The sequence below is a fragment of the Parus major genome, chromosome 24 (genome assembly GCF_001522545.3).
Source record: "Parus major isolate Abel chromosome 24, Parus_major1.1, whole genome shotgun sequence".
NCBI lineage: Eukaryota > Metazoa > Chordata > Aves > Passeriformes > Paridae > Parus > Parus major.
The window spans coordinates 2,419,894-2,447,690 of record NC_031792.1 but is presented as its reverse complement, the minus strand read 5'-3'; the positions used below and the strand labels follow the sequence as shown (position 1 = coordinate 2,447,690).

Here is a 27,797-nt window from a genome sequence, read left to right as displayed (position 1 = left end):
CCAGCACAACATCTGTTCCTGGCTGGAATGCACTTCCAGGAGATTCACAGCCCTCTCCCTCCAGCTCCACGCTGCTCAGCTCCCATCAGGGTGCTCAAACAGCTCCATCCATCTCCCAGCCACACCATCCAAAGCCATCCTGGAAGAAATTATGGCAGCGAGTCCTGGTGCATTGAAAGCGAGCATTAGCCAAACTCTTTGCTCCATAATTTTCCTCCCCTTTTAAGCTGTCTCGTTCCAGGGAGGACACTGAGGTTTATGCTGTGCAGGAGGAGGTGGTTTTGTGTCTCTCTGTGCACAGGTGACCTCCAGGTTTTTTCTGCCAGCATCACAGGGAACGAGAAAAAACCATGTCAGGTAAAACCTGCAGCCTGTTGGACCCTTCAGTCCCTCACCACTACCAAAAAATACCCTTCAGAGTCCCTTCAAGGATCTGCTGCAGCAATCTCAATAATTACCTTGAAAGTTCTGCTTCCATAAATCACGTTAAGACAAACTCTGCTCAAGTGTTGCAACCAGAAGAGATGATGGGGGCCTTGTACAATGGCCAATGACCAGAGAGGAGTGAATTAAGAACATAAATATAAGTGATGAGGGCCATTTCCTCACTGCGCCATCCAATTCTGGAAAACACTTGTCTTTTCTCATCAGAGCTAAATTGGAGCACCAAGAGCAGTAGGAGTGTGTGTGGAAATGGGCAGGAAGCTGCCAGGTGCCAGCAGCAGAGGACAGGGCTCTGTGGGTAAGGACTAATTAGATCCTGAATCAAAAAAAAACCCCAGATCTTCTCCCCATCTCCTGCTAATGACTGAAAAGATCTGAGCAAACAGCACCTCAACACATTCAGGCTGGCCATGCTAAAATCCAGTGATTAAGGTGTGTTTGTCCCAACGGCATTATAAAAAGAAACTCAATATAATTCACTGATGATGAGAGCAAATTTGAAATCAAGATCTATTTGCCTGATTTTCTTTCTTTCTTTTTTTTTCCTAATATTTAAACTTCAGATTCCCAGCCTGATCTCCCTCCCTGCTGCATACATTATTAGGAGATTTTAAACCCCTCTGCCTTTGGAAGGCAAAGCAGTGCTTGGGTTTATTGCCCTTTTCCCTCTGCAGCCATTGGTTGGGTTTTGTTTCCTTTTACATTAATTATTCCTAGTTCTGCTGGTCACTGCTCCACGGTTCTGCTCCACTGGAGCTTCCCAAGAAACCTGGTGGGATTTTCATTGCCCAGGTGGGTTTGCATAAATAGTTCATCATTTTATTTTGCAGGACGGGCTGGAATTCTCCATCCAACCTCACATTCTCAAACCAGAATCAGTTTCTGGACCTGCTTGTTCAAATAAGAGTTTTCCAAACTGGCAGGGTGGCCCAAAATCTCTTTTTTCGCCTTTATTTTCCATGTCCCTCTGCTCTTCCCTACAAAACAAGGTGCAATACAGCCAAAAGAACACCTAAAACCATATAAAACACAAAAATTCAGCTGTTTCCAGCAGCCAGCAGCTGCCTCCCCCCTTCCCACCCCTTGGGAAAGAGAATCCAATATAAATTACAGTACAAAAGTTGACTTGACATGTTATAAACGCTCTCACTTTGAATTCAGTCAATAATATTTTGCATTACTAAAATATGAGTTTGCAATCATTTCTCATCTGAAAGCTGTTTAAGCAGTAAACACCAGGCTCGTTACCGATTCCCAGTTTGCACTGGGATTATTTAGTGTTTTTCCTAGACTGATTTTCCCTCTGTGCCCAGCTCAAACCTCAGGTATTTGCACCAGGAAGTGGCAGGTTTTAAACAGGTGCGATTTGTAAGCTACAACCACATGTGATGAGGGTTTTCAAATAAATAAATAAAATTATTTATGCTGCAGAGAGGCTTCACAGAGAGATCTGAGCACCCACAGCTCCAACCACATGGAGAGGAAATTCTCATCCTACCAGAGCATCCCCACCCTGATCCACGCTGGATAATTCATAACAATCTGCCTAAAATACCTGACTCCTCCTATCACAAAAACCTTGGCTATTTGCACCAGGAAGCGGCAGGTTTTAAACAGGTGTGATTTGTAAATTATCACCACACGCCGTGAAGATTCTCAGATAAAAGAATGAAGTTATTTGTGCTGCAGAGAGGCTTCACAGAAAGATCTGAGCACCCCCAGCTCCAAACACAGTGGGGAAAGTCTCATCCTACCAGAGCATCCCTGTCCCCATCCTGGATAGTTCATAACAACCTGGCTAAAACACCTGACTGGTTTTTGAAGGTGAGCTCTCAGCTCTCCAGGAACCTGTGGAACAAATTCCTGAGCAGAGCAGACGCACTGGAGCGGAATAAGGAAACACAAGGCGCAGATGGCAGCGGCTGGGGAAGCTCTGGCTGCATGAGGGGCACTGCTGGCAGGTCACTGTCACCTTCCAGAAGGGGTTTGATCATGGCTAGGGAGGCTTTTTTCTGCTGGGCCAACAGTCAGGAACTTGGAGTTCCAGGTGGGAATGCAGATATTTAAATGCAGCCCCAGCCTCTGGCCCGTGCTCCTGAGCCGGCTGCGACAGGAGTTTGCCAGAGCGAGCAGCAGTGCCCTCAAAATGAAGTTTATAACTCGCTCTTGTTTATCTGTGTCTCTATTGCTGCTATTAATATTTAATGTCTCTGGAGGAAAGGCTCCTCTCCAGCAGAACGAGCCCTGCTGCAGCATTAATCAGAGCACCAGCAGCCCCCAGCTCAGCTCCACACCTGAGGCTCCGGACCTGCGGAAAGGGAACAGGCTCTGGGAATGCTGGAATGGAATCTTCCCCTGTGTCCTGCCAGCTCTGAGCCCTTGGTTTCAGCCCCACCGTGGCTTTGGGCACCACTGGGAGAAGAAAGAACCATTCCCAGTCTGGTCCCAGCACGAATTTCAGGCACAGCTGTGACCAGAGCCTCAGGGTCCACGCCCAGACCTTTGTCCTCAACATCACACGGTCCTCTTGATGCTGAGCAGAGCAACCCGGGGAGAAATGAGGAAGAAAAAAGTGACTCTGGAAGCCACAAGAATCTTTACAAAAGCTCTGCATGGCAGCTCATTAGGACCTGGCAGGGCTTTGCTCTGCTCCCATTAACAATCCCCTTCTCCTGCCCCCCATCCACACCTTAATGGGCAAACCCCTTAAAGAACCAGGTCAGGAGCTGGTGTTTGATGGCACCCGCATTTCCCCGGCCCTGAGCACCCTGAGGATCACTGACTGCCTCAAGCCACCAGAGCTCTGCACTTTGATTTAAGCCCGTGGAAAAGGCATTGCTGGAGAAGGGTGCAGGGAGATGGTGAGGTGGATAAAGGCAGCGAGGGAACGGGATCATTCATTTACACAAACATGCTCTGCCAGACAGCCTCAAATCCCAGACTACAGACTAGAACAAAGCCAGCCCAGCACAAAAGGGTTTTTCTACCTTGCCCTGGCTACCCAGCATCCATAAAGGAAATTAAATAATCCCAGGAAAACAGCATCCCCTGCTTGGAAAAGCTGCCGTGGCTGCCACCACACACAGACAAAGGAAACCTTTCAAAAGCAGCCTCACACCAAGCAGCAAATGAGCTCCTCTTTTTTGTGGCACAAAAAGTGGGTCTGATGTTATAATCCCATGGGACTGCATCCACAGGGATGTGGAAGCTTCCCCTCAGCTCCAAGGGCAGCCTCGCTGAGCTGATTTTTGCTCTATGGAATAAAGATTTTCCAGTCCAGCCCTTCTTGTTGATTCTCAATTAAGTGAAATGCAGTTTGAAAAATTACTTTCTTTCCTTAAAGCACCTGCAACACCCCACCTCCCTCACTCCTTTTTCAATCTCAGCTGCCAATTCTTAGCCCTGCACTTCAGGGCCAATTCCTCCTTTATTTACTGAAAGCTCACTCTAAATCTTTTAAATACCAGAAGTGCCAGTCCTCCAAACAATTACTCTGGCTACAACATTAGTCAGCTCCTGCATTTTCCACTAGTGTTACTCATCTGATGGCACATCATCTTTGTTTTAGTGAGATCTGGGCCGTGCCTTTCATCTCCTGTCCTTTTTGTGCTTTTCTATCCACGAGATTCCAGATTTCACCTCCTGGACAGGGGATGTCAGACACCACATTTCCCTCTCTTTCTGACCACCAGGAAAAATCAATCCATGCATGGCTCCATCCAGGAGATTCCAGCACAAACACCCATCCACGTTGTAGTTCCTTGCAGAATACCAATAGTGCAGAGGGATTTGGGGGGCTTTTTAGGCTGGAAATCTTTTAATTAACATCCCAGGGGCAGTGGGAAGTCCCTGTGAAACATTTAACAACCAACACTGAGGTTAGAGCTGGGATACAAAGGAACCAGATGGAAGCTGATGGAAGCTGTCTCTTGGAAGAGACAAGGAGCAAGTTCTGGGTCTCTTATCAAGTGTGGATAGCAAGGAGAGGAAACTCAGAATCCTGGCTCCAGGACTGGTTGAGGACTGGCATTACCCCAAGACAGAACCCAAACTCGAAGCCTCAAAGGCGGGATCAGATTAGGTTTGTCTTGCACACCAGCTCAGGAGCTCCCACCAGAACTCCAGCGTCCCATGAACAGTGGTACCACGGGATTTGGGATGCCCTGAAGGCACCAGCCCATGGCCAGGAGCCACCTTCACTGCTGGGCTCTGCTTGAGCCCCTCCCAGCCCTACACAGCCCATCCTCCCCCAGCTGGAATTTGCAGGCTCTGCCCGGGGCCACCTTTCCACATTCAAGCACTTTCATCCAAGGTTTTTTTTCCCCTTCCCTCATAAAATTTTTGATAGAACACTTCAGACTAAAAGTGGAGCTGCACCAGAACACAAACCAGCGCTCTCCTTATGCATACATATGTTTGATGTCAAAAAGACAGAGCAGGTCATTCCTTAGAAAAAGGCCCTTGGAATACCAATACTCGCTGTCATCTCAGTTTTTCATCACAAAATGACAGCCTCCCATCTCAAAACAAGCTCTAATGGAAACACATTTATCCCCATCTTGCTGTAATCACATTAGACAGTCCTACCAATTTAACTTTATTGGTTTCTTAACTGTCTGGAAAAAAAACAACAACAACAAAAAAAAACCATCCAGACCAGCCTGACATGTTTTACTACACAGGAAACAGCCACCTGCAGTCCCCTTCCAACAGCAGCATCCCATGGTCAATAAAGAGCCTTCTGTTTGGTGTTAGGCTTCCTGCTAAGATCTCATTTTCCATCAGAGACTTGTGCAGCTTCTGAGCACATCAGATTCTGTTTAAGGCAGAATTTGCAGCGTGTGCTCGGCCATTAGAGGCACAAGTGACGATATTCTCGGCCTCATCAGCGCACGGATGTCCACCCGCAGGAGAGCCGGGGCATGAATGCGGATGAGGTGTTGTTATCTGCTGCCCAGACACCTCACCCCGACACACACAGGGGGAGGCCAGTCCAGGGCAGATTGCAACACCAGGGATTTGGTTTTGCAGCCGTTTTTCATCCCAAAATTCACGGTTTGTGCAGCGCTTCAGCCGGATGCAATTAACCTCTGCGGCATCCCGCTGCTTGCTAAACCCACAAGCCAATCCTGTTCCCCAGGTGCCCTCCCAGATTTCCCTGGAGAAGCAATGGGTGTCTCCCAGAGCAGGGAAAAGAGCTGGCCCCATTCCAGGCACCACTTTAGAAAAGAGAACAGCAGCAGCAGCAGCCAATTTATTTCCTGCCTGGGTGGAAACCTCAGCCAGACCCTGCTGATATTCTGCGCCGTTTCCCCACCGGTGCTGTTTGTGTTGGGAGGGCTGTGCAGGCAGGACACGTGCTGCTGGCATCCCTAAGTGGACACAAAACAATCTCTTGGAGGGCAGGAAAGTTCCCTCAGTGCTCTGAGCTCCTCCAGCACTAGTATTTTCCATGCTGGAAGGAAAAATGCAGTTCTGTCAACTCCTATGATAAACTGGCCCACCTTTCTCTACAAATAAAGCCAATTTTTTATGGAAAAGGCACCAAAGTGCCAGCCCTGGACATGGAAGTGTTACTCAGATGCCCAGACCTGTGAGCTGTAGCTGGTCCCTGCCAGCTCTCGCTCTGCCCAGGCTGCACCCAGACACACAAATTGTTCAGTCTGTTCTGTCTCTGTGGATGGAACTTTCAGTCCAGTCCAGCAGCTGTAATTTAAAGGTTAGAGGCAATGGCTGCACTGCCTTGGACACCCTTCCAGGGCCAGAGGACAGGATGCCATCAGCCCAGTGTCTCCTGATGAGAAGTGGCAGTGACCCGGAGTTGCTGAGCGTTCCCTGCCCAGGCACGAGCCCTGGAGTGCTGTCACTCACACCCTGACACCACAGCCCCCTTGGAGAACCCCATCCTTCCTCCCCCAGACCTCTCCAGAGCTGCCTGCAAGCCCAGCTTACCAAAACAAACAACCCCACAAGGCCAAAGGGACCAGCAGGATCCCCCAGGCCTGCAGAACCAGCAGCTGCTTTACAGCCTGAGCTGGTGCAGCCTCTTCCCTTGGCTGGACAGCGAACAACATCAACCCTGCCTCCCAAACCCACCAGCCAAAACACACATTAACCAAGGGGCACCACGCTCCTGCTCGTGCTGGGGTGTTTGAGCACACGCAACACTGCACAGCGGGCAGGAGCTAGCAGGGGAAGTGGATCTAATTAGCCAGAACATGGATTGGAAACCTCCAAGTGGTTGTGTTTTCATACCACCAAATTAGGCTCATCAGGTTACCCGCTATGGGCAGGATGATTTTTTTTTTAAGTGTTCCTCTGAGGCAGATAAAAGGTAACAGAAATTATTTCAGCGAAGAGCTCCCGGCTGTGTGGCTGAAAGGAGCTTTTGTCTCTTTTTGGAGCTGAGTCAGGAGAAAAAGCACCCTCTGAGGCCCCTGTGCTGCTCCCCACTGCCCAAAGGGTCATGGCAGGGGCTCAGCAGGTCCCCACTCTGGAGGGCTCCCAGCACACTCCTGCTCTGTCAGTGGGAATTCCAGCTCAGGCCAGGTCACCTCTAAATCAGCAAATCCACAAACTTGGAGTCTCATGGCCCAGACAGACTAAAGGATGTTTTAGCCAGGTTTGAGGGAGAAGATCAGTCTGTCTGCACTGCTGAGGTCAGCACTGGATCTTCTTTCCAGCTGCTTCCTCGACACAAGACAAGAGAAGCGTCCTTGGGGATCACCAGAATCAAGGACAGGAATTCCATCCTGCTTTCCATGGAAAACTCCAGTGAGAACTGGGCTGATCTCAGCCTCATTTCCTCCACTGGGAGGTCATGGGTGTTCCTGTGGGACAGACCCTGCAGACAGGCACAGTCCCCTTCTCTCTGCTCTGCAAAAAGTCAAGCAGATGACAAACATCAGTCTGCAGCTGCTCCAAGTCTAGGAGCTGAGCTGCATCTTTGAACTTATCTTCTGCTCAGATTGAAATCCTGGGATTTCAGAAAGGTCAGAGTTCAGAGAAGCAAAAACAAAGAAATTAGAAATAATAAAATTTAAAAATGCAGAAATTAGAATATAATCAACTAGAGGAAGAGGAACGAGAGAAAGATCATCATCAGAACAGCAACACACAAAGCCACCCTCATGCAATTAAGATGCAATAGACTCCAAAGTCTGAGACATGGTCCACATTATGCTGAGATTCCCAAGTCCCAATTCTTCATCAAATCCACCCAATCCCATTTTCTGCCTGCCCACTCCTAGCAGAGAAACAGACTATGAAATCAGGTAGCTCGCTTTGCAACACCGAATATCTCTGTTTTCCCTTATCGAGACGGCACTGGCATCAATTAGAAGACAAAGCCATTAGACACAATTTGTTTATTCAAATTAGCAACAAGCCTGTGTCAAACCCTGGGCTCCCCATGGCCCTGATCTCAGTCGGTGTTTGAGGCAGGATGATTGATTGAGCCTCCCACAGCCCCTGGTGGCTTCCAGAGCCTTTGGCTTGCTCAGGATCCATCTCAGCATTCCTGAGTTCCCTGCCTTACCCCGGTCCCCAGCCATGGGGCTGGCACCTGCTTTCACTGGCACTCGTCTCCACCACAGCCTGATGCAGGAATGTGCCTTCCCCAGGGATCCACCTCACCTGATTCGTCTTTCAGTCCCCCAGAGCTGAGCAGAGTTTGAAAAATCAGCCTCCTGAGAAGTTCCACCTCGACAGGGCTGCTTTGATGCCCACGGGGTGTCTCTAGGGGGGCGCCTGCACTGCCCAGACACTGAATCCACTGACTACAAAGACAGGAGAACACTTGCAAGTGAGCACTGAAATACCCCAGCAGTTTCCAGAGGATTTGGGTAAGGACCTGCAGTGCCCCCGTTCTCTCTCTGTTTATGAAGGGCCTCACACATCACTGCACAGCAGCAGTGTCAGGCTCCCAGGGTTAATTGGCCCTCAGCATCTCCAGGACTGCTTCCTCCTTTAATAGCCAATTAGACCTTATTAGCTGCGTTGTCATTTACATCCAGGCCTCCCAGCAGCAGTCCAGAAGCTACAAATTCTCCCCAGCAGCCCTTCAGTAGCGTGGACTTTTACATCATGAGCTGACCTTGCTGCTCTGCTCCAGGACACCTCTGCCAGCAGCTCACCTGGCTGTGGCCCTGGGAATGCCCTGCATGGAAGATCAGGGAAGGTCTGGCCCATCAGGAAAAGTGTCTTAATGGGCTCCAGACATTTTCACAAACCTCTGCCCAGGCAGGCCATGCTGACATCCCACAGCTCAGAGCAACTGGCAGAGCTGGGAAACACCCAGTGATCTGACAAGTGCAATGAAGGTGTGCAGCCTCTGATTCAGCCACTAGTGAGTGCTCATTTTAGTGATCTGCAGGGTCAGGGGGCCCAGGAGGTTTGGTTTTTCCCTTTTAAAGAGCAAGCAGCACTTGCTAAGGAGAGGTGAGTGCTTCCCTCCTCATCCTCTCTCTGCTCCACCCTTTCCTCCTCTGCTTTTCTCATCCCACGCTGCCATCACACACTCCCAGATCCACAAAAGGTTTCCTAATTTCCCTGCAGCCTCTGGACCAGCTGGAATTCCATTCCATTCCATTCCATGCCATTCCATTCCATTCCATTCCATTCCATTCCATTCCATTCCATTCCATTCCATTCCATTCTCCATTCCATCCCATCCTATTCCATCCCAGCCCGTTTCATTGATAATCAGAGGAATTCAAATACAGTGAAATTGCGTTTTTGTCTTTGCAAGTTAACATTTGTTTCCAGTTGCAAAATAAACGTAATTAACCTTGTGATTTGATTCTCAATAACAACCAAAATTTCTGCTTAAGGATCCTAGAAAATACACCAAATTATTCTGCATGCAACATAAGGAATATGAGAACAAGGAATGAAAGCAGAAGGAAACACAGTAAAAGGAATTCCCTGAATAAAAGGATCAGATTTTATCACAACTTTGCTAATGTTTGGATGGATGGATCTAAATCAGGATTATTTATTATGCTCTCTAGATAAATAGATACAGCATATCCAAGTAGATAAATGCCTAATAAGATTCTTGCAACTGTCACAGAAGAAAAGATTTAAAGGATGCAAGGAGACAAGTCCAGCTGGTCCAAATTCCAGCTCAGATTCCCTGATTTTCATGGGAATTTTCGTGCCCCTTTCCCAGCTCTGCCTCTTGTCCACACCTCACTCCACTTTCCTCACTCATGCTGGACAGGAGCACAGCCTGAGGCCACACAGCTGTTGGCAGCACCATCAGAAGGCTCTGAGTTCGAAAAAAAAAGAAGAAAAAATGAAGGAAACCAAAGAAAAAAATGTCTGAGAGACTGAACTAGAGAGGACTGTGGGAGATTCAAAGGCACATCACAGATAAAATTCACCCAGGGTATGGTGAACTCCTGGAGTTCCAGCCAGGTTGTGCTCATGGCTCTGTGTCTGACACAGATAAAGCAGAGCACCCAAAACTGTAAAGATGCTTAAATGAGAAGGGAGAGCAATAAAATGCTGGAAAGAATTGTGTATTCACATCTCCAGAGAGGCTGAATGAACACAGCCTGCTCCTCCTAGGAACTAAAGCTGCACAGGAGAGATGGGGAGAGCAAGATAATCCCACCAGAAAGCACAGGACAGAACCATTCAGAGACAAAGGAGATATTTAAGGATGGCATTAAAAAGCAGAACTGAATGTTCAGCTGTGGAACTGGGAGGGGGGGTGCTTTCATGTGACAAAACCCAAACAGGTTTACATTAATTCTGCCCCCACAAAACCAGGGGATGATTCCAAGCTGAATTTTCCAGCTCCCAGGTGCTGCTCCCATCCCTGATCCTGCTGGTTTCACCCTCTGCACCTGCATCACTGCTGCCACAATTCTCCTCTGTTTGTTGCTAACAGCCCAGGCAGATTTCCACACTTCCCAGGCCTTGATGGACACTGCACCAGGCTGGGGCTTGGGAGATGGAGGTGTTAATTTGAGAGCTTGCTACAGGCAACTCCTTTCATTTTCTCTGTGCCTCTGCCTCATATCTGGATTGTAAGAACAAATGTTACTGTCAAAGCAAAAGTCCATCCAATAATTCCTGCTAACAGCTTCCCGGCCCTGGGCTACTCTCAGGTTAGAAAACTTCTGAAACTGATGTTGTTTATATATTTAATAACTCCTAAGTGCTCTTCTCTCCCCAGTTTCCCCTTAAATCTGTGAAAACTTTCTGTACCCACCACGTCCTCAATCACCTGTTGCAAAAAAAGCAGCTGATCCTCCTCGCCTCCATTTCACTGGGATTTGCCTTCTCCAGCACAGGCATTACCTCTCAAAATACAGAATTCCAGTCAGGAAGGGGCATCCCGAGCATCACTAAAAACCAAACCAGGTCACCTGGGTGTGCTTGTAGAGGCATCCTGTGCGGACACACATTCCCTGGAATGCCATGGGACACAGGGAGCTGCACCCTGTGGCTGGATCCAGCCCTGCCTGCTTTCTGCAAGGCCCATTAGAAGCTGATGAATTGTTTTCTGCTCTCATACCTGACTCCGGATTGGGTTATCGCCACAGAAAACGTAATTTGTTTGCTGATATCAAAATGCCGCCACTCACCTGAGGGATTAACACTGTGACAAAATCATTAGGAGCCTGAGGGAGCGCTGGAGGCCTTCTGAGTTCATGGAAAATTCATTCTTCAGTCTAATGAATGTCTTTTTCCAAACAGCTGCCACAGCAACCCCCTCCTGGTTCTCAGTTCCCACTAGACCGAGCAGACATATGTGCACAGGCTTGGCTTGACCCTGAACCAGCCAAAGGGGCAAACAGCACCTTCCAAACACAAAAATGGCATTGGGAACAAATCCCAGCACCACACCACAGCCCCAGCTCTGCAGGGGAAGGGGAGAGCAGAGACCTTCCCTGTGCTGATTCCCTGCCAAAATCCCCACGGCACACACGCTGTCTGCTCCACACCAGGGCCTCCTGCTGCATTCTGGTTCCTCCCCAATCCCTGCCACCAAGGTGACACCATCAAACATCTCCTTCCCAAGCAGCGAGGCTGGGATTTGCATTTCAATTTGAGTTCCTTCTCGAGGTTCCCATGAACTTCTGAAAGAGCGTGTGGTGATGGAGCACGCTCCCCCTCTCTGCTGCCTTACACGGGGATGTATTTTTAGCCTTGATCCCTGCATTAGGGAAAAGTCACCCCCTTAAAAGAGCAGTTTTATTGCCAAGCTATATTAGCACAATGAGAGAAAATCGCTCCTAATTTTTATAAATTATCTCATCATCTGCGACTAATTAGCAGCTGCGGAAAGACGGGAGAAAAATCTCTCCTCGCCCCAGAGAGATGAGCTCGGAGGTATTGAGAGCTCAGAGCTCCCTGCTGGTCAAGGATGCCACGGGAATTCTCTCCCACTGCCCAGGTGAGGAGCTGTGCAACCCCTTCCCCAGCAGCACGGAATAATCAGGGTTGAAAGGGTCCTCTGGAGATCATCAGCACACTGAGGAATAGTTGTGCTGCAGCTTAGCTGGAAACTTTATTAAAATCCAATCTAATCAAGCTGTTGCGAGTCTCCATTCTCCTTACCCTTGCTCCTGGGCGCTTGTGCCTCTAAATGTGTCTATAAAAGTAAAATGAGCAAGCAGCCAACGGCTAAGCGGCACTTAATCAGAAGAAAATGTATACCCTGGTGGATAGCAAACTGCTATTAGGCTGGGGAGGGGGGAGACAGCAGGAAATAATAAGCTATAAATGGACAACCAAATAAATCTCCTGCCGCACCAAGTGAGAGCACATCTGGTTAGATGCCACCTCCAATGAGTTGTGAGCAAAATATTTATTTGCTGCCGAGCACCTGGCAGCAGGAGAGGGAAAGGGGCTGATTTCCCTGCAGGAAAATCCAACTTGGAATCAGCTGGCCCTCGGAGCCAGTGTCCAGGGCATCACTGGCCAGGCTGTGACACTGGCCACAGCTTGTTGTGCTCCAAAAACAGGGGGTAAAATATAAAAATCCATCTTTACTGCAAGAGCAGAGCCCCTCCCCTCCATCCCCACCACGAGCCCCAGGAGGGTCAGGCAGGCAAAAGACTCCAAAGCTTTAAATACCACAGGACTTTTACACCTCTGATCCCTGAGAGTGCCTTAATTTAATATAGAGCACTTCAGCATTAGGAGAAAATGGGATCTGGGACTTGGTAGGGCCCGAGGGAAAAACTCCTTGGAGAGGAGTGTCACTGCAAAGGGGTTTATCACCATAATCACGAGATTAGTTGAATAATCCCAGCCCAGAAGAGAGGTTTTTGTCTGCAAGATGCTCAGCACCCTCCTGCTTTCACAGAACTGCAGTGCAGCACGGGGTCAGACTGAATTTGAGGAATAATCAGCCAAAACTGTGCCTTACAGTCCATCCAAATCCATCAGGGTGACACTGCTGTGCTCATGGCCTCGGGCCAGCCCCATCTCCCAAACCCTGACAACACAGAACATAAAAACTGACTTTTCACCCCTCCACACACAACCCCTCTCTGTTTCATTTTTCACTCCTTAACTCAGCCAGGGAGTTCAAGCCTCCTAAAATAGGCAAAATCCCCCCAAGAAATTCAGCCCTTCCAAATGAAAAGACAACGTGCCAGGCAAAATAAACTAAACCAAAATAAAATAAACCTCCCCTCCTAATCACCCAGCCTGGCTCTTCTAAGGAAGCTCTTGCACAGTTGAATTGAGCAAAGTAAACAAATAATTACCAGCTATTTTCTTCTATAGGTCAGAAAGCAGATTAGCAAGCTGAGACTGAAATCTAAAGCATGAGTGTGGCATGCCCAGGCTTACAAAAAAGCAGAAAAACCCCAGGCAGAGCCCTGTAGAACAACCACAGCTCTCAGCCCCCGCTGCTCTGGGTGTAACAAGAAATTCACCTGCTCAGGTGTTGATAACCTGCCTGGAAAAACACACAAACCCAAGGCTAATATTTTACATTTCCAGATCCTCAGCTGTTTAACCGAATCCATTCTGATTTAGTAGCCAGGGAAGGGTTTTCTGAGAAGGGGAAGCCAGAATTTGGTGCTTCTGGAAATGCTTAATCCTGAATGCCTCGAAACCCAGGGCCAAGCTGTGCTGCCAGAATCAGAAGGGAGGAAGAGGTGAGAGATGTAAGCAGCGATTCCTGCATTAAATCCCCATTGTATTTTTCCGTTTTTTGCAACTGAAAGCAAAATCTGCCCTCCTGGAGCCCATTGTGGAGCAGGGAAGGATGATGTTGCTGGGGTGAGAACTTTAGGTCAAGGAGGTTGTAACACTTTCCCCCCAAAGCTGCTTTAATTCAGCTCTGGCAGAGAAATCCATGAAAGCAGCAGGGGAGGGAAGATATTCCAAGGATCAGGAGTCTCCCAGGAGTGCAGGAGCTTTTGTGTCCTGATCTTGCAACCAGAGCAGGTGAGGGTGCCCTTTCCCACTGCTTTCCCACCCCAAAAAAAGCTCCAAAAGCATGGAGCAGCCAGACAGGGACCTGTTGCAGCTCCCTGCAGGTGCTGGCTCGGGCAGAACACGCAGCCAGTGCTGCCTTTTCAAGCACGGATAATGCTGGATGGTTTCCAGATGGGGAGGGTGGGGAAGAGCAGAGAACAGAGCCAGGACATTTAAAACAAAATATATTCAGCAAATGACTGCTTTTCAGAGGGGTTTTAGTCACACAGATGCTCTAGTTTTGGTTTTATTGGGGTTTTTTTTGGTGTTTTTGGGATTTTTTTTTTCATTTCTTCTGGCATTATGCTGTTATTTTATTCTCTTTTTTGTTCTCACTTCACCTTTCAGTGCTAGAAACCATCCATGCTTCACGCTGAAGGTGGCTGATTTTAGCAGCAGGAGAGGAAATTCTCGGAGCCAGTGTTCTTCAAACCAAGCCACCAAATGTTTTCGAGGTTAATTGATTCTCCAAGCATGAGGACACATCTTCCAAAAGCATGTTCAGTGGCATGAACTGCTACTCTAAAACTCTCTGTGCTGCCAGCTAATGCCTGAAAATGCTTCTCATTTCCTCACAATGAAATCTGACAGCCCCGGGACAACAAACAGCCACGGATCCGTCACAGTTTGTCATTCAAAAGGGCAGGAACCAGGAAATCATAATATCCCAGAATGGGTTGGGTTGGAAAGGAACTTAAAATCATCTCATTCCACCCCCTGCCACTGGCAGGGACACCTTCCTCTATCCCAGCTTGCTCCAACCTGGCCTGGGACACTTCCAGGGATCCAGGGGCAGCCCCAGCTGCTCTGGGAATTCTGTGAGAAGAAGGAGGAGCAAAGGCAGCAGAGATTCCAGGTTTTCAGCTCAGTGTGGAAATAGCCCACCTCGTGCAGCAGCAGAGCCTCCAACAGGGTTACCTGAGGTGTGAACACCTTCACTCACAACCCCTGTCTTGCTTTATTTTCCAGAGCTCTTCAACTCATCCCTCTCTGGCTCATCAGCAAAAAGCCACATCAGCCTCTGGGTTCTTTACCAGAGACTGATCTTTTATTTATCTTTGTTTTCTGGGGAAATCTGTGTCTGTGTCCCACTCAGGATGAGCTGCAGGCACCTTGAATCCCTTCTCTTGCCCCACCCAGGCTCTCCCACTCGTTTTGTTCTCAGAGTGGACAGCAGTGTTCGCAGAGCTGAAGGGACTGAGGGCAGAGGTAGAAAGCAGCACCCTGGAGACAGGGACTGGAGGGAGCTCAGAGCCTTTTCCTGCCCAACAACGACCCAAGCTGCCTGCAAATAAAACCCCAGAGCTCATCAAGCAGCTCTGACCACCGAGGGTGCTTAATAAAGATTACTTTGCTAGAGCTCCACTTGCCTGAGGCATCATTTGCTCCTAATGAGATGCTCCATGGGATTCAAACACAGGAGGGAAGAGAAGGGTTTCAACCACAGCCAAGGAAAATGAGATTTCTGCTCCAAAATCCAAGTTGGGCTCTCAGAACCGTCTCCTACCCACGTTGATGCTCCTCAGTTGTGCCAAGCTGGGCAGCCACAGGGCCTGCCTGGTGCCAGAGCTGTCCTGTGGCAAAGACTGCTCATGCTGGGGACTTGGAGACCTGGGCAAAGCCACTGCAGCCTCTCCTGGCCCTAAAAAACTCAGCTGTGGCTCATGAGACCTCTGGGGTGGGCATTACACGGGGTGTTCATGACTTTGCACGAGCACTGGAAGGTATTTCCTTGCCAACTCCAGCGTTTTTTGCTTTATCTTCTGTGGTCATTGAGATCATGGGATTTCTGAGCATAGCTAGAACGATAAAGTTCTTCTTGCCAAGGTAGCAGGGCCCCCAGAGAATCAAGAATGCCAAAAAACACTAAAATGGGTAGAAACTGGATATAGGTAATTGGTAGAAAAAATTGGTAGAAAGAGGATAATAAATACTGAAGTCTGCAGCATCCAGGCTCTGTTCTGTGCAAGGGATGAGGAAAAGAAGTCCTGAAGTGCCAGGGACACAGAGCAGAAGGGAATTGCTGCTGGAAAAATGGGAATGTGGATGAGTGGGGGCAGCTGAGCATGACCAGAAGCTCTCTGCAGGGGGAAGGAAGGGCTGGGAGCAGGGCAATCCTGCCCTGGTGCAATTACTGAGGATGTGGAACAAGGTGGAGGACGTCAGATGCTGAGCACGCACAGATTCATCCCAAAGCACGGATCCTGCCAGGTCCTGGGGACTGCAGGGGAGAGGCAATGAATGAATGATCCTCAGACAAACCCAGGCTGACACCACATCACAACTTCCCAGCCCTCACTGCCCCCTGGGCTTGGCAAGGAGATCACAGAAGTTTTGAGCTCGTGTGGGATGAGCCTGGGGCTGGAGCTCAGGCGTTCATCCTGGCCTGCACCTCTGCAGCAGGAAAGCAGGAATAATTTCACAGGACAGCCCAGCTCCTGGGAGTCTGCCCTGGGGAGTGAAGAGCAATCCCTCCAGCAAGAGTCCTCACAGAGCCCCTTCCTTGCCTTCTCCCAGCTCTGAATTCCCTCTGAACACAATGTCACCTGCATGAGAATGCAAGAACTTCACAGAGACCAGCAAAGGAGATAAAAATCCAGGATGGGCTCAGCTCTGCCTGCAGCCAGCTTTATCAGCCCTTCTGGCAACAACAAGGCTACCAAAAATGGAATATTTACAGAGGACAGACTCCTTTGAACAGGTAAGAGCATAATCCAGGTGGGTTAACCACAACCTTGTTACCCCAAGGCTGGAATTTGATTCCGGATTCCTGAATCCCACCTGAGCCTCACAATCCGCTCATGACTTGATTTCTCTCTCAAAACTGACTGTAAAAAAAAAATTACAAATTCACAAATCCTCCAAGTAAAGAACACAAGATGTTCTGGAACCTCAGGGTTGCACAACTAAGAAGAAAATCAAGCCTCATCCCTCCCTCCTTGTGCTTTTGTCCCTTGTTCCAGATGCTCCCCGCTAGGCCAGGCACTGTCACCTCCAGGCCCAGAGCTCCAGCAGCCAAAATCAAAGTCCCAAAAGTGCTGAGAGAGATCAGGTCCTTCCCTCCACAGGCAATTTTGGAAATTTTGGAGCAGTTCAGCTTTCAGGGCTGCCACTACAGAGAGATGGGTCAGGAGCACACGAGAGGTTCCAGGTGACATCTGCATTAAGCCAGGTGGGCAGGTAAAGCTGGACCAGAACACCTGGCTGCTCTTCTGTGCCAGCTCTTCTCCTGCAGCAGCAGGTAATCAGTGGTCATTACTAATTACTGCACTCTCTCCAGGTAAAATTGCAGCACTCAAGGTTTCCAGAATTTTCATTCCCTCCTAAATGCAGCAAGAGGCTGCTCCCTCTGCATCACTCCTTGCCAGGGCTCCAGGGGAGCTCTGAGTACATCCATTTACCCCAAAAAGGATGCAGGACTGTGTGTCTCTGCCCTAAAGATATTCCTCAGGGATATGAGGGATGCAGAGGTATCAAGGTGATTCCCACTCTTAGGTGATCCCACCCCCATTCCGGAGCAAGAGAAACTCCAGCAAAGATCAACCCACTTGTAAAGCAGAGAACAGTGATCCTTGTGAAAGTACAAAGCACTCCTGGGCAAATCCTTGCTCCTGTGGCTCCATTCTAGAGGATTTTGGCACCGCTGGTCCTTCCCCTCCATCACATCCCTGCACCTCCACGGGCTGAGCTTTCCCTTCAGGAATGCTCGCAGCAGATTAAAACCCAGTTTATTAAATAAGGCAGTGCTCTAACAAGGGTAATCCACTGATAATTTCACTCATTTAAACCCTATTTTATCTCAACCAAGTAGACTTATTTCCATTTAACAATCTTAATTCTTTTAGCACTTTCCAGCTCCCAAATTGGCTCCGACGGCAGCATTGACATTCAGCCATCACTTTCACATAAAGTTCCATTTAGTCCCTCCAAGCCCCTACAGTGTCTGGAGGTGCAAGAAGAATTCATTAGTGATGAAAAGGAAAAGCAGCCATCCCTCCCTGCAGCCTCCTGACATCCACAGCCCTCATTTGGCAGGGCTGGAGTCAGGGCAAGGCCAGGCTGAGCTGCTCCTGCTGCTCTCAGATCCCTCCCAGCTCCAGCTCTCTGCTGTCACATCTGCATTCTCCGAGCTCTCCTCCCGCCAGGATCTTCACCTTCTGCTTCAAGGCTGCCCACACTCCTCTCCTCTGCAAATTACACCCCAAAAGAAGGGTTCTGGGTTGTGATGGCACCTGAATGTGACACGATGCTCTTGGATGGTTGTCCCAATAACAAAACCCTCCATTTCCCCAGCCTGCTCACAGCCCTTTCTGCCATGGATTGTGCCCTGGGTGTTGTCCTTTCTCTCCCACGTGCTCCCCTGCTCTTCACAGCTGACATCCCACAAAAAAGCAAAAATTTCATTCTTTTACATCTTTCCATCCTTCTCTTTTCCTGCAGTGGGGTTTGTTTCCAGCTTTGATCTCATCACAGTGAGGTCTCTGCAAGGGAGAAGAGGAGGAAGAGGAGCACAAAGCTGGGAGGAAGGAGGGGCAGGACCCAGCACTCCCCTGCTTTGTCAGCAGGTTGCTCTCCCCTTCTGGAATTGGGACTTTTCCAAGTGCTGCACGTCCCCAACACCTGGATGTGGAGAGTGGGAGCTGCTGAACACGAGCCAGGGCAATTTGGGATTTCAGCCTCTCAGGGGCCGTGTTGATCTGACAGCGAGCCAGCAGCAATTAGCTGCAGAGGGGCACTCGAGAGAAGTGCCCTGCTAGGTCAAAAGCTCCTCTTCTGGGAAGGTTGCCCAGCAGCCCTGCAGTGCCTAAAGCTCGGCAAGAGGGCTTTAACACCTCACTGAGCTCAGCCTGGAGAGCTCCTGAGCTTGCAACCCACCCATCCACAGAGCAAGGACGAGGGAACGTGCCAAGAGTAACGGAGCAGGAGGAAGAAACCCCGAGCATGAGGCTTGGAGCACAGAGAAACCCTTCGTTGCACTGCCAGGGTGGGGATCTCAGCTCTGCTCTGACAGGCTGGAGCTGGAGTGGATTTTTGTCTTCCTTCTCCCATCTCCATCCTCGCCCTGCCCTTCCCAGAAAGGTTACAACAGCTCACAGGTGACAAATTCAGCTTTATCTCAACTCACCTTGAGGAAATTGGGCACCTACCTAAAATAAGGCAAGGCTCTCTCCCCCTCACTGCCTGAAAAGGACCTTCAAATCACATTGTGCTTGCTACAGACCTGCATTTCCCTAAAAACAAGGAACACGTTCTTCAGCCAGGCATCCAGAGGTCCCCATCCTCAGGACTCATTCCCAGAACTGCTCCTGCCTCTGTGGAGGATTTGTCTCCCTCTCTGTGCTTATCCAGATTTTCTAACTCCACCCAGCTCCTGCCCACATCCCCAAAATTCTCCTGCTCACTTCAGATGATTCTTTACACACAAGTTAATTGGTCTGTGGGGAGGAAGGGATTTGGAGCTCCAAGTGCCCAGGTGCTCTGGATGCCAAGGCAGTAGCCTGGCAGCGTGGTGGCTCTGAGGAGGAGATTTAATCCAGCCCTGCAGAGAAGTGAAATCCATCCTTGCTGGCTGCCCACACAGATAGCCAGGGGCGAGGGGCTGGGCAGCAGGAATCTGTAATGCAGCCTCCTGCACAATCCCATCTCACGCCACACTGGAGCTCTCTGCAGAAATTCCAGCTTTGCTGAATTTGGCTCCAAGTTGGAATTCATTTTGGCAGCTGTTTAGGCAGGCAACCAAGGATCTTTCATTCATGTAATTGACTTTTTTATTCATATATATATATGAAAAAATAATGAAAGAAATTGCAGAGTGGATCTTGCTATCAGTAGCTTCCTCTGTGGGAAGCAAAAAGATCTGTATTAAAAGTGGCTCAGCAGCTAAATACACAAAGTGCTGCCCAGGGGCAGGAACTGTATTTAGATATAAAACAAGTTACATGACTCTCAGATCCTGATCCTTGGCTCAGGGAGAATGTTTAATATTCAGGAACAAATGTAAAAATCCAGACCTTTGATACAAAATTCTGCACATGCACCTACCCATGCCCATCACCCTGCCACAGCTCAGGACTGTGCCTGGAAGAGATAAATGTCACCTCCCCACTGACCAACCCCTCTCTCCCTGGCTCCTCTCCTTAAATTTCCCTTTTCCTGCTGAATTAGCACCTGCTTCCAACCCAGTCACCTTCCAAAACCACCAAGCCACACAGGCCAGGGCAGCAGCTGCTGCTGTGCCCAGGGGCACCGCAGCTTCCCCCGTGCTGGTGGCTAAATGGCTTTCAATAAACAAGAGAGTGAAGAAATAGAACGTTGATTTGCTGCTTAAGTAACGTGGCTCTTTTCCATAACTACCAGCCGGTTTCCCCATCCAGCTGCTCTGCACAGAGAGATCTATATCTATATAATATGTATGTGGATATATAATGAATCAAAACAAAGCTTAAAGGCCTCCTGGGGTGGATAATATAACCTGCCTCTCGGACATTAATGAATAGGAACAGATCAGGAAAAATAACTCTGCCACAGAGGTGCAAAAGATGGAAAGAGATGATCTGTCTGGCTGACTCCTCGTCCCTCCTCGCTCCGTGCCCCGTGGCACTGATCTAAAATATAAATCTGCTTATTATTTATTATTCATATTATTATAGTGCCGGATTCCTCTGCTGGAGACAAGGAGCTCATTATGTTTTATGTGGCAAAGCTGCAGCCTGGAGAGCGGCAGAGCCCTCCCTCACCAGGCAAGGGGCACTGCTTTGCTGGGCATGGACATGCCTGGTGCCTGGACATCTTCTCCTTGCAGGGCAGCTCACTCTGCTCTGCACCAAATCCCTCTTTTTTCCATGGACCTTCCTTGCTCTGCACCAAATCCCCTCTTTTTTTCCATGAAGTTTCCCTGCTCTGCACCAATCGCCTTTTTTTATCATGGAGTTTTTTCTGCTCTGCACCAAATCCCCTCTTTTTTCCATTAAATTTCCCTGCAGGATGAGGCTCAGTTGATTCTTAAGCCAAACTCATCCAACCTTGAGCACATAAAATCTGTGTAAAACCCCTAAATGATGAAGGAAGCCATCAATCCCTCTCTTTTTGATACCCAGTCCTGTCACTCTGCCAGAAAGGGCTCTCCCACTGCTGAAAATCAAAACCAAGCAGGGCTGCAGGGTTTGTGATCCCTCAGGGTCGGTGAATCCCTCAGGGTTTGTGATCTCTCAGGATCTGGGATCCCTCAGGGTTTGTGATCCCTCAGGGTCTGTGATCTCTCAGGATCTGNGATCCCTCAGGGTTTGTGATCCCTCAGGGTCTGTGATCTCTCAGGATCTGGGATCCCTCAGGGTTTGGGATCTCTCAGGATTTGTGCATCCCTCAGGAACCCGCTGGCGGCTGGGTTCGCGCTCGTGCTCCTCCCGCAGTTTCTGCTCACACTTCCACGGTGCGAATGAGCCTCCTGCCTCTGCAGGCTGCCAGGGTGCCGAGCACAGCCCCAGGAAAATCTGCATCCACAGGTTTAGTGGGAATAATGTGCAAACCTCCCACCTGCACATGGAGACTGCCCGGTGCCCACCACCGACCCCGGCTGAGCCACAACACCCTGCACCGGGATCCTGCAGCAAAAGCGCTCAAGAAAACACCTTCCACAGGATCATTCCGGAGAAAAGCAGGGTAGATAAATGACTGCACCAGACACCAGCCCCTCTTTGAACAGTTTCAGCTGCCTTTTCCTGATAAAAACCATCTCATTTTATCCTTGAGTAGTCTCCGTGGATGAGCTGCCGTAACGAGATCGCTCAGGACGGGGAGGGTAAAGGAGAGACGGGGCGGGGCAGTGGCAGCCACTCTTCCCAGTGCTGGAACACAGGAACACAACACCTGGGGAGAACTGCCAAGAATCCAAGGATAACACTTGCCCAGAGAAGCTGTGGCTGCCCCTGGATGCTGGAAGTGTCCAAGGCCAGGTTGGACGGGGCTTGGAGAAACCAGATCCCAGTGGAAGATGTCCCTGCCCGTGTCAGGGTGTTGGAACTGGGTAACCTTTAAGATCCTTCCAACCCAAACCATTTGTGATTGACTGTAAGTCTAAATGAGGCTTTGCTGAAGGGCCTGGCATCTGTACAGGTGATTTTAAAAAAAAATCTATTTATGCACATAACTCAAAACTCATAAATAAGACATCACTCTCCAAGAAGAATAATCAGAACAGAATTGAAAGAGCAGATAGCAGATGAATATTGTATTTTTCTCTACCTCTCACCACTCCCCAGCAGCAAATGATAAATAACTACAAAACTACTTTGCTTTAATGAACTTAACGGGCTCTTTTTAATATTGGGGGAAATATTAATATTGTATCCCAATAACTACCCCCTCCTCCCAGCCCACTCCCCAAGCCAGGCTGGGATTAAACACCAGTGACAAGTGGAGAGGTTTTCCAGCCACAGCACCACCATGTGAGCCCTGCAGATTGTTCCTGTGCTCTGAGCTGATCACAGCAGCCTGGCCGGCTTCAGAGCCAGGCTAAGGCCATTCCTCTGCTGGGGAACAGCAAATCCACGGCCACTTCATTCCAGATCCACAAAGGGCTTGGCTAAGGCAGAGCTACACCAGGAAAGGAGTTTGTGCTTTGTGTGTGTTAAATGTTTCCAGCAGGAGGGAGAATAGGAGTTTCAAGCTGTGGGAGCCAGCTGCAAACAGGAGGTGGGGAGCTGGGCATGACACAGAATGTGCCACAAAGCCACACTGCCTGCCTCCAGTGAAAGGCACAGCTGGGTTTCTCCCCGCAGCCCCTCATCCTGACACCTGGGAGGAAGAATTTGGTACCTGCTGACATCAGCGTCCTCCTTCCCCAGCACCCAGGGACTGGCTGCACCTTCATCATCAGAGCCACCAGCACCCTTTAAAATGCTAATTCTGCCTTGTGGGATCTTCCCTTCGGTGCCTGCAGGAGAATTCAGTGTGTCCTGAGGGAGCTGAACTAATCTTTCCACAACTCCTCTGCCCTTATCGTTCATTTTTACCTCATGAGTCTTTAATGCTCGCTTTTCCCTTGCTTCAGCCCTCCAGCTCAGACACAGCTATGGACAAACTGCACCCAGCAGGGCAGCTCTGGGGCCTTTACTCACTGAAAAAGTGCTTTAGTGTATCATAAACCCCTCAGGAGGGTGATTACACAGGGATTGGGGCCGTACAAACGATGCTGTTACCCACAGCCGTGACAGAGGGATGGGAATAAAGGGGTACCACACAACCACAGCCATGCAGAAAAAGCTCCAGCCTGCCCCTTCCCACCTCCTGCAGCACACACAGCTGAATTCCAGGAGCTTTCCACAGCTCTGGGGGATCCCCAGTCTTCCTGACATGAAAAGCTGAGAGAATTAGTGTTGTTCAGCCTGGAGAAGAGAGGCTGTGGAGTGACCTCACTTCCAGTGCCTGAAGGAGCTGCAGCAAAGATGGACAGGGGCTTTTTACAAGGGCTTGGAGTGACAGGATGAGGGAGAATGGCTTAAAACTCAAAAAGAGCAGGTTTGGATATTGGGAAGGAATTGTTCCCTGGCAGGGTGGGCAGGCCCTGGCACAGGGTGCCCAGAGCAGCTGGGGCTGCCCCTGGATCCCTGGAAGTGTCTAAAGCCAGGCTGGACAGGGCTTGGAGCAGCCTGGGACAGTGGGAGATGTCCATGGCAGGGGGTGGAACTGGATCTTCAAACCAACCCAAAGCATTCCATGATCCCGTGATTCAAGTTCCACCCTCAGAGCAGACACAGGAGATCCACAGCCCTTTAGGCACTCCAGAATTTTGGAATCATGCCTAGAAACAAGAAGTGACATTTCCTGTGACACCCCAGCATCAGGGTGGGGTTCATGAGGACTTGGACTAGAAATTGCTTCTCTGGTGGATGAAGCCACAAAGCACTGGGTCAGCAATGACAGCTGAGCCAGAGGTGGATGCACAGCCCCTGGGTATGGGGCAGGAAAACATCAAGTTTCAGCCCCAAAAACCCCCTGAGATGCTGGAGTTGTCATGTAAAGTCTGCAGAGCTGGGAGACAGAGGCAGGGAAGGGATTTTCACGGGCACAGACAATCCTGAAAGGCTACAGGAGGCCTTGCAAGGAGTTTGTCAGCAGATCCTCTGTCAGGGCTCCTGATCCTGCTCCTGGTGAGGGCAATTCCGTGGATAAACTGTAATTTTGGCTGGGGTGTGAATTTTAAACGAGCTTCTTTAGCACACCAAATCAATCAAGCCAGAAAATGCCAATTTAGGGCCCCCACGCTCTGCTCGGTGAGGCTGAGTAAATAACCCAGTAAATAACTCAGGCAAATTTCCTGACACTTCCTTGAGCATGAGTGAACAGACAAAAAACAAACCCAGAGCAGCTCCCACACACTGAGTGCTGCAGGAAAGCAGGGCCAGAGGGAGATGCTACCCTGGAGGACAGGAGGGAGCTGAGGATTTTTGGTTTTTGGGGTGGCTGGATGCAACACAACCTGTGCAAGAGGTGCCAGGATATTTTGGGAGGCCTTGCACTGTTTTTTCCAAGGGCTCCAGGCTGCCTGGAGGCAATTCCTTCCCTCCCAGAGCTCTGAAAGCTGATGAGAACATTCCCATCCCTGCCTGCTCCTTCCCTCCCTGTTCAGCCCCAGCTTTTGAGGTCCATGGAGACAATAATTCACCCAGACAGAGCAGGGAACTGACACAAGGCATTCTTAGTACAACATCACTTTTTTGGATAAAGCTTTTAGACCTGGATTTCCCCACCAAGGTCTCCAGGAAAAACAGGAGCAAGGAAACTTTCTCCAGGGCTGCATCAGAAGGGAACAAACAATTCAAGGCTTAAAAAAACCCACAGGTTTGCACTGATGGTTTCACCCCAGAGTGTATCAAGGAGAGAAGCAGAGTGTTCAGGAGCCTCCAGGCTGCTCCTCTGCAGCCAAAGGCATGGGGAAGGTCACCCTGTAGCCCACATTCTGCTCAATTCCTTGCACAGATGACGCCTCTCGAGCTCACTGCAATGCAACACTCGCTGTGGGTCCTGTCCAGAGCAGCAGAAATTCACTGTGCTCAGAGATGAAGCAATCTGCTGCCTCTCCACTCCACTGAGGGCTGCCAGGGCCAAGATCCACCCAAAAACCCCAAAAAAAGCAGCAGCAGGAAAGCTGAGGGCTTGGTTCGCAAGCCAAGTGTCCCTGACAGCACCACCGTGTTTCCTTCTGCCTGGAAGCCAAGAGCTGCAGGGAATAATCTCTTTTTTTCCTGGTGAAGAACCCACCCTGACCCTGCCCAGCTCACCTCCCGTTACTGATCACATCCCCGTGCATTTCAGCAGCCCGTTATCAGATGGTTTTCAGGATTGCTTTAAACGTTTGCTCGCATTTTCTTTGAATATTTAAATGTTCTTGCCGGTCTGTTTTCCCTTCCCTATGCAGAGCATTGATTTATGTTGCTAGATACCATATCTCCCTGCCTTGCCAAAAGCATGCATTTGGGAATGATTTCAGGGCTGCTGGTAATATTTTTTCCCCCTCTTTTTATTCTGCACTTTATTTTTATTAACTTTTTTTGTTGGAGGCGCCGTAAAAATGAAACTGTGGCTTGAAGGAACAACACTCATCAAACCTCCCAAACCAAACCAAGCTGGAAGGCAGCTGCCATTCCCACCTGGAAGCTGCAGCACAGATTTGAGTTTCCAGCCCTTAAGAGCTGAAAATCACAGTCCCAGGTCTCAAACACCTTCATTTTTCACTCTGGGGAACAAAGAGACCCCAGCTTTGCAGCTCTGTGCTCTCAGGGGAGCTCCCTTTTTCCCCCCACACTCCCAAAAACCCACAGATCTCCCCAAAAAGTCGGGACACAAAGCAAAATGAAGGATTTTCACCTTCAGCATCCTGATAATTCACCCTCCATCCCCATCCCTGCCTGCTGGAGTGGAGGATGTGCCCATCAAGGTGAAATGCAGGCAGCAGAGCTGGGATCCTGCAGGGAGGGCTCCACATGAATCAGGGATTCCAGGGACATAAAACACCCGGCCACCCTTGCCAGGCTCCTGCCAGCTCCCACCTTCCCTCCCCATATTTCCTGAGCTGCCTCATGCTCCACCAGCAGAGGGGAGAGGTAATTTCACTTCAAGTGTGTCACCTGTGAAAGTTGCAAATGGGGACAGGAATGGATTAGCTGCTTATCTGCAACAAATAGCTCATAAAGGCAGCTGGTGGCTGCAGGGGGAGCAGCCAGGGGAAGCAGTTTCCTTTCTAAACAACAGAGCAAAGTGTCAGTTCTGCGAGGTGAGCTCCACTGCCAGGTTTCTGGATGTATTTCTGCTCCCTAATCCGCAGAAAATGATGGTGCCTCTCTCTGAACGCTTTTTAACACGACCCAGAGGAGCCTGAACTTGTGGGGCTTCCTTGCAAATGGGGAATTTTGGGGTTTTCATGTTCTTGTGGCACCCTTGAATTGGGGGCAGGTTGGGCTCTGGTACCCCTTGGTCATCAATGGAGAGCAAATATATTTGTGACAGAGAAATATTTCATTTTATGTGGGGTTTGGGAGAGGGGGTGGGACACAGCAGGGGTGAGTTTGGCTCCTCAGTGGCTCTTTGAGGGGTGGCTTTGGATTCACACAGGAAGAGCAACATCAACACCATGAAAACCAAGGCAAACATGGAAATTCACCATCAACTGCATTGCATTTACAAGAGGAAGGGACAACATTTCCAAAATGCAGGGAGGAATTTCAGCAACTTTGTCAAGTCACCATAAACTAATTTCATTTACAAAAGGGAAGTGAGAAATGCAAGGAGGAGCTCAGCAAGTGTGTCAGCTCACCATAAACTAATTTCATTTACAAGAGGAAGGAACGAGTGCAGGGAGGAGCTCCTCGTGTAAACTCACCATAAAATAATTTCATTTACAAAAGGGAAGAGAGAACATTCCCAAACTACAAGGAGGAACTTCAGCAAGCGTGTCAGCTCACCATAAATTGCATTTCATGTGCAAACTGGAGAGAGAACATTCCCAAAACTCAGGGAGGAGCTCAGCATCCCCACTCAGCACGAACTGCACTTCTCTTACAGGAGGAAGGTGAGAACCTCAGCACCACCTGAATGGGGACACCCTGCCATCTCCCCCTCCAAGGATCCTTCCAGAACAGCCAAACAGCGCTGGAGAAACCCAAACCCCAGCCAGGTGTGCACTCACCAATCCTCAGGGAATGGGGGCTGGCCCAGATCCTCATCAGCCACAGCAGAAGGAGCACCAGAGGCGCCAAGACACGGAGCATCTTCCATAAATCCTCATGGAGCCCTGTGGTGGTCTGGGCATGACATAACTCTGCAGGGAGACACAAAACACGGCCTGTGAGCCCCTCTGCTCTCCCCCAGCAGCATCACTCAGCTCCCAGCCCTGCAGACAAAAGCTTTATTTACCCGAGGAGGAGGGAGATATTTACAGGCTATGAATTATTCAGGGATTGGAATCAAACTGGGCAGAGAGCTCCTTGCAAAAAAAAGGGAAAAAAAAAAAAAAAAAAAGAAACAAACACGAGGAAAAGGGAAAAGTCCAAATATTTCATCTTGGCATTTTTAGCTTTTCAACAAAATCAAGTGGAAATCAATATTGAGTCACATCTCTGACTTCTATTCTCACCCACCCCACCCCCCTTTTTTCTTTCCACTCAGAGCAGCCTGCAACTCATTATATAACACTGACTTCTGATATTCGGGTGGGACAAAATATTTTCATAGCTAAACATGAATTGAGGGAAAGGTTTAAGAGGCAAAAATCACTTGGGCCTCACCAAACTAGAAACCAATTCCTTGCCACAGTTCCAGTCACCTCCTTCCCTCCCTTTCAGGAGCAAGAGGATTCAGCACAAGACCAAGAACATCTTTATTTTGTCCTCACACTAGCTGTCACCACC

The 27,797-nt window shown here is 49.3% G+C and overlaps 1 protein-coding gene across 1 annotated transcript in view; it reads right to left on the bottom strand.

The window, feature by feature from the left end:
* GRIK4 (glutamate ionotropic receptor kainate type subunit 4) overlaps nt 1–27,230 on the bottom strand; it is a 112,556-nt gene extending 85,326 nt beyond the window's left edge. Inside the window, exon 1 of the mRNA XM_033519702.1 lies at nt 27,077–27,230. Coding sequence (XP_033375593.1) covers nt 27,077–27,158 — 82 coding nt within the window. The 5' untranslated portion in view covers nt 27,159–27,230. The remainder of the gene's footprint in view (nt 1–27,076) is intronic.
* Nucleotides 27,231–27,797: the final 567 nt, after the last annotated feature.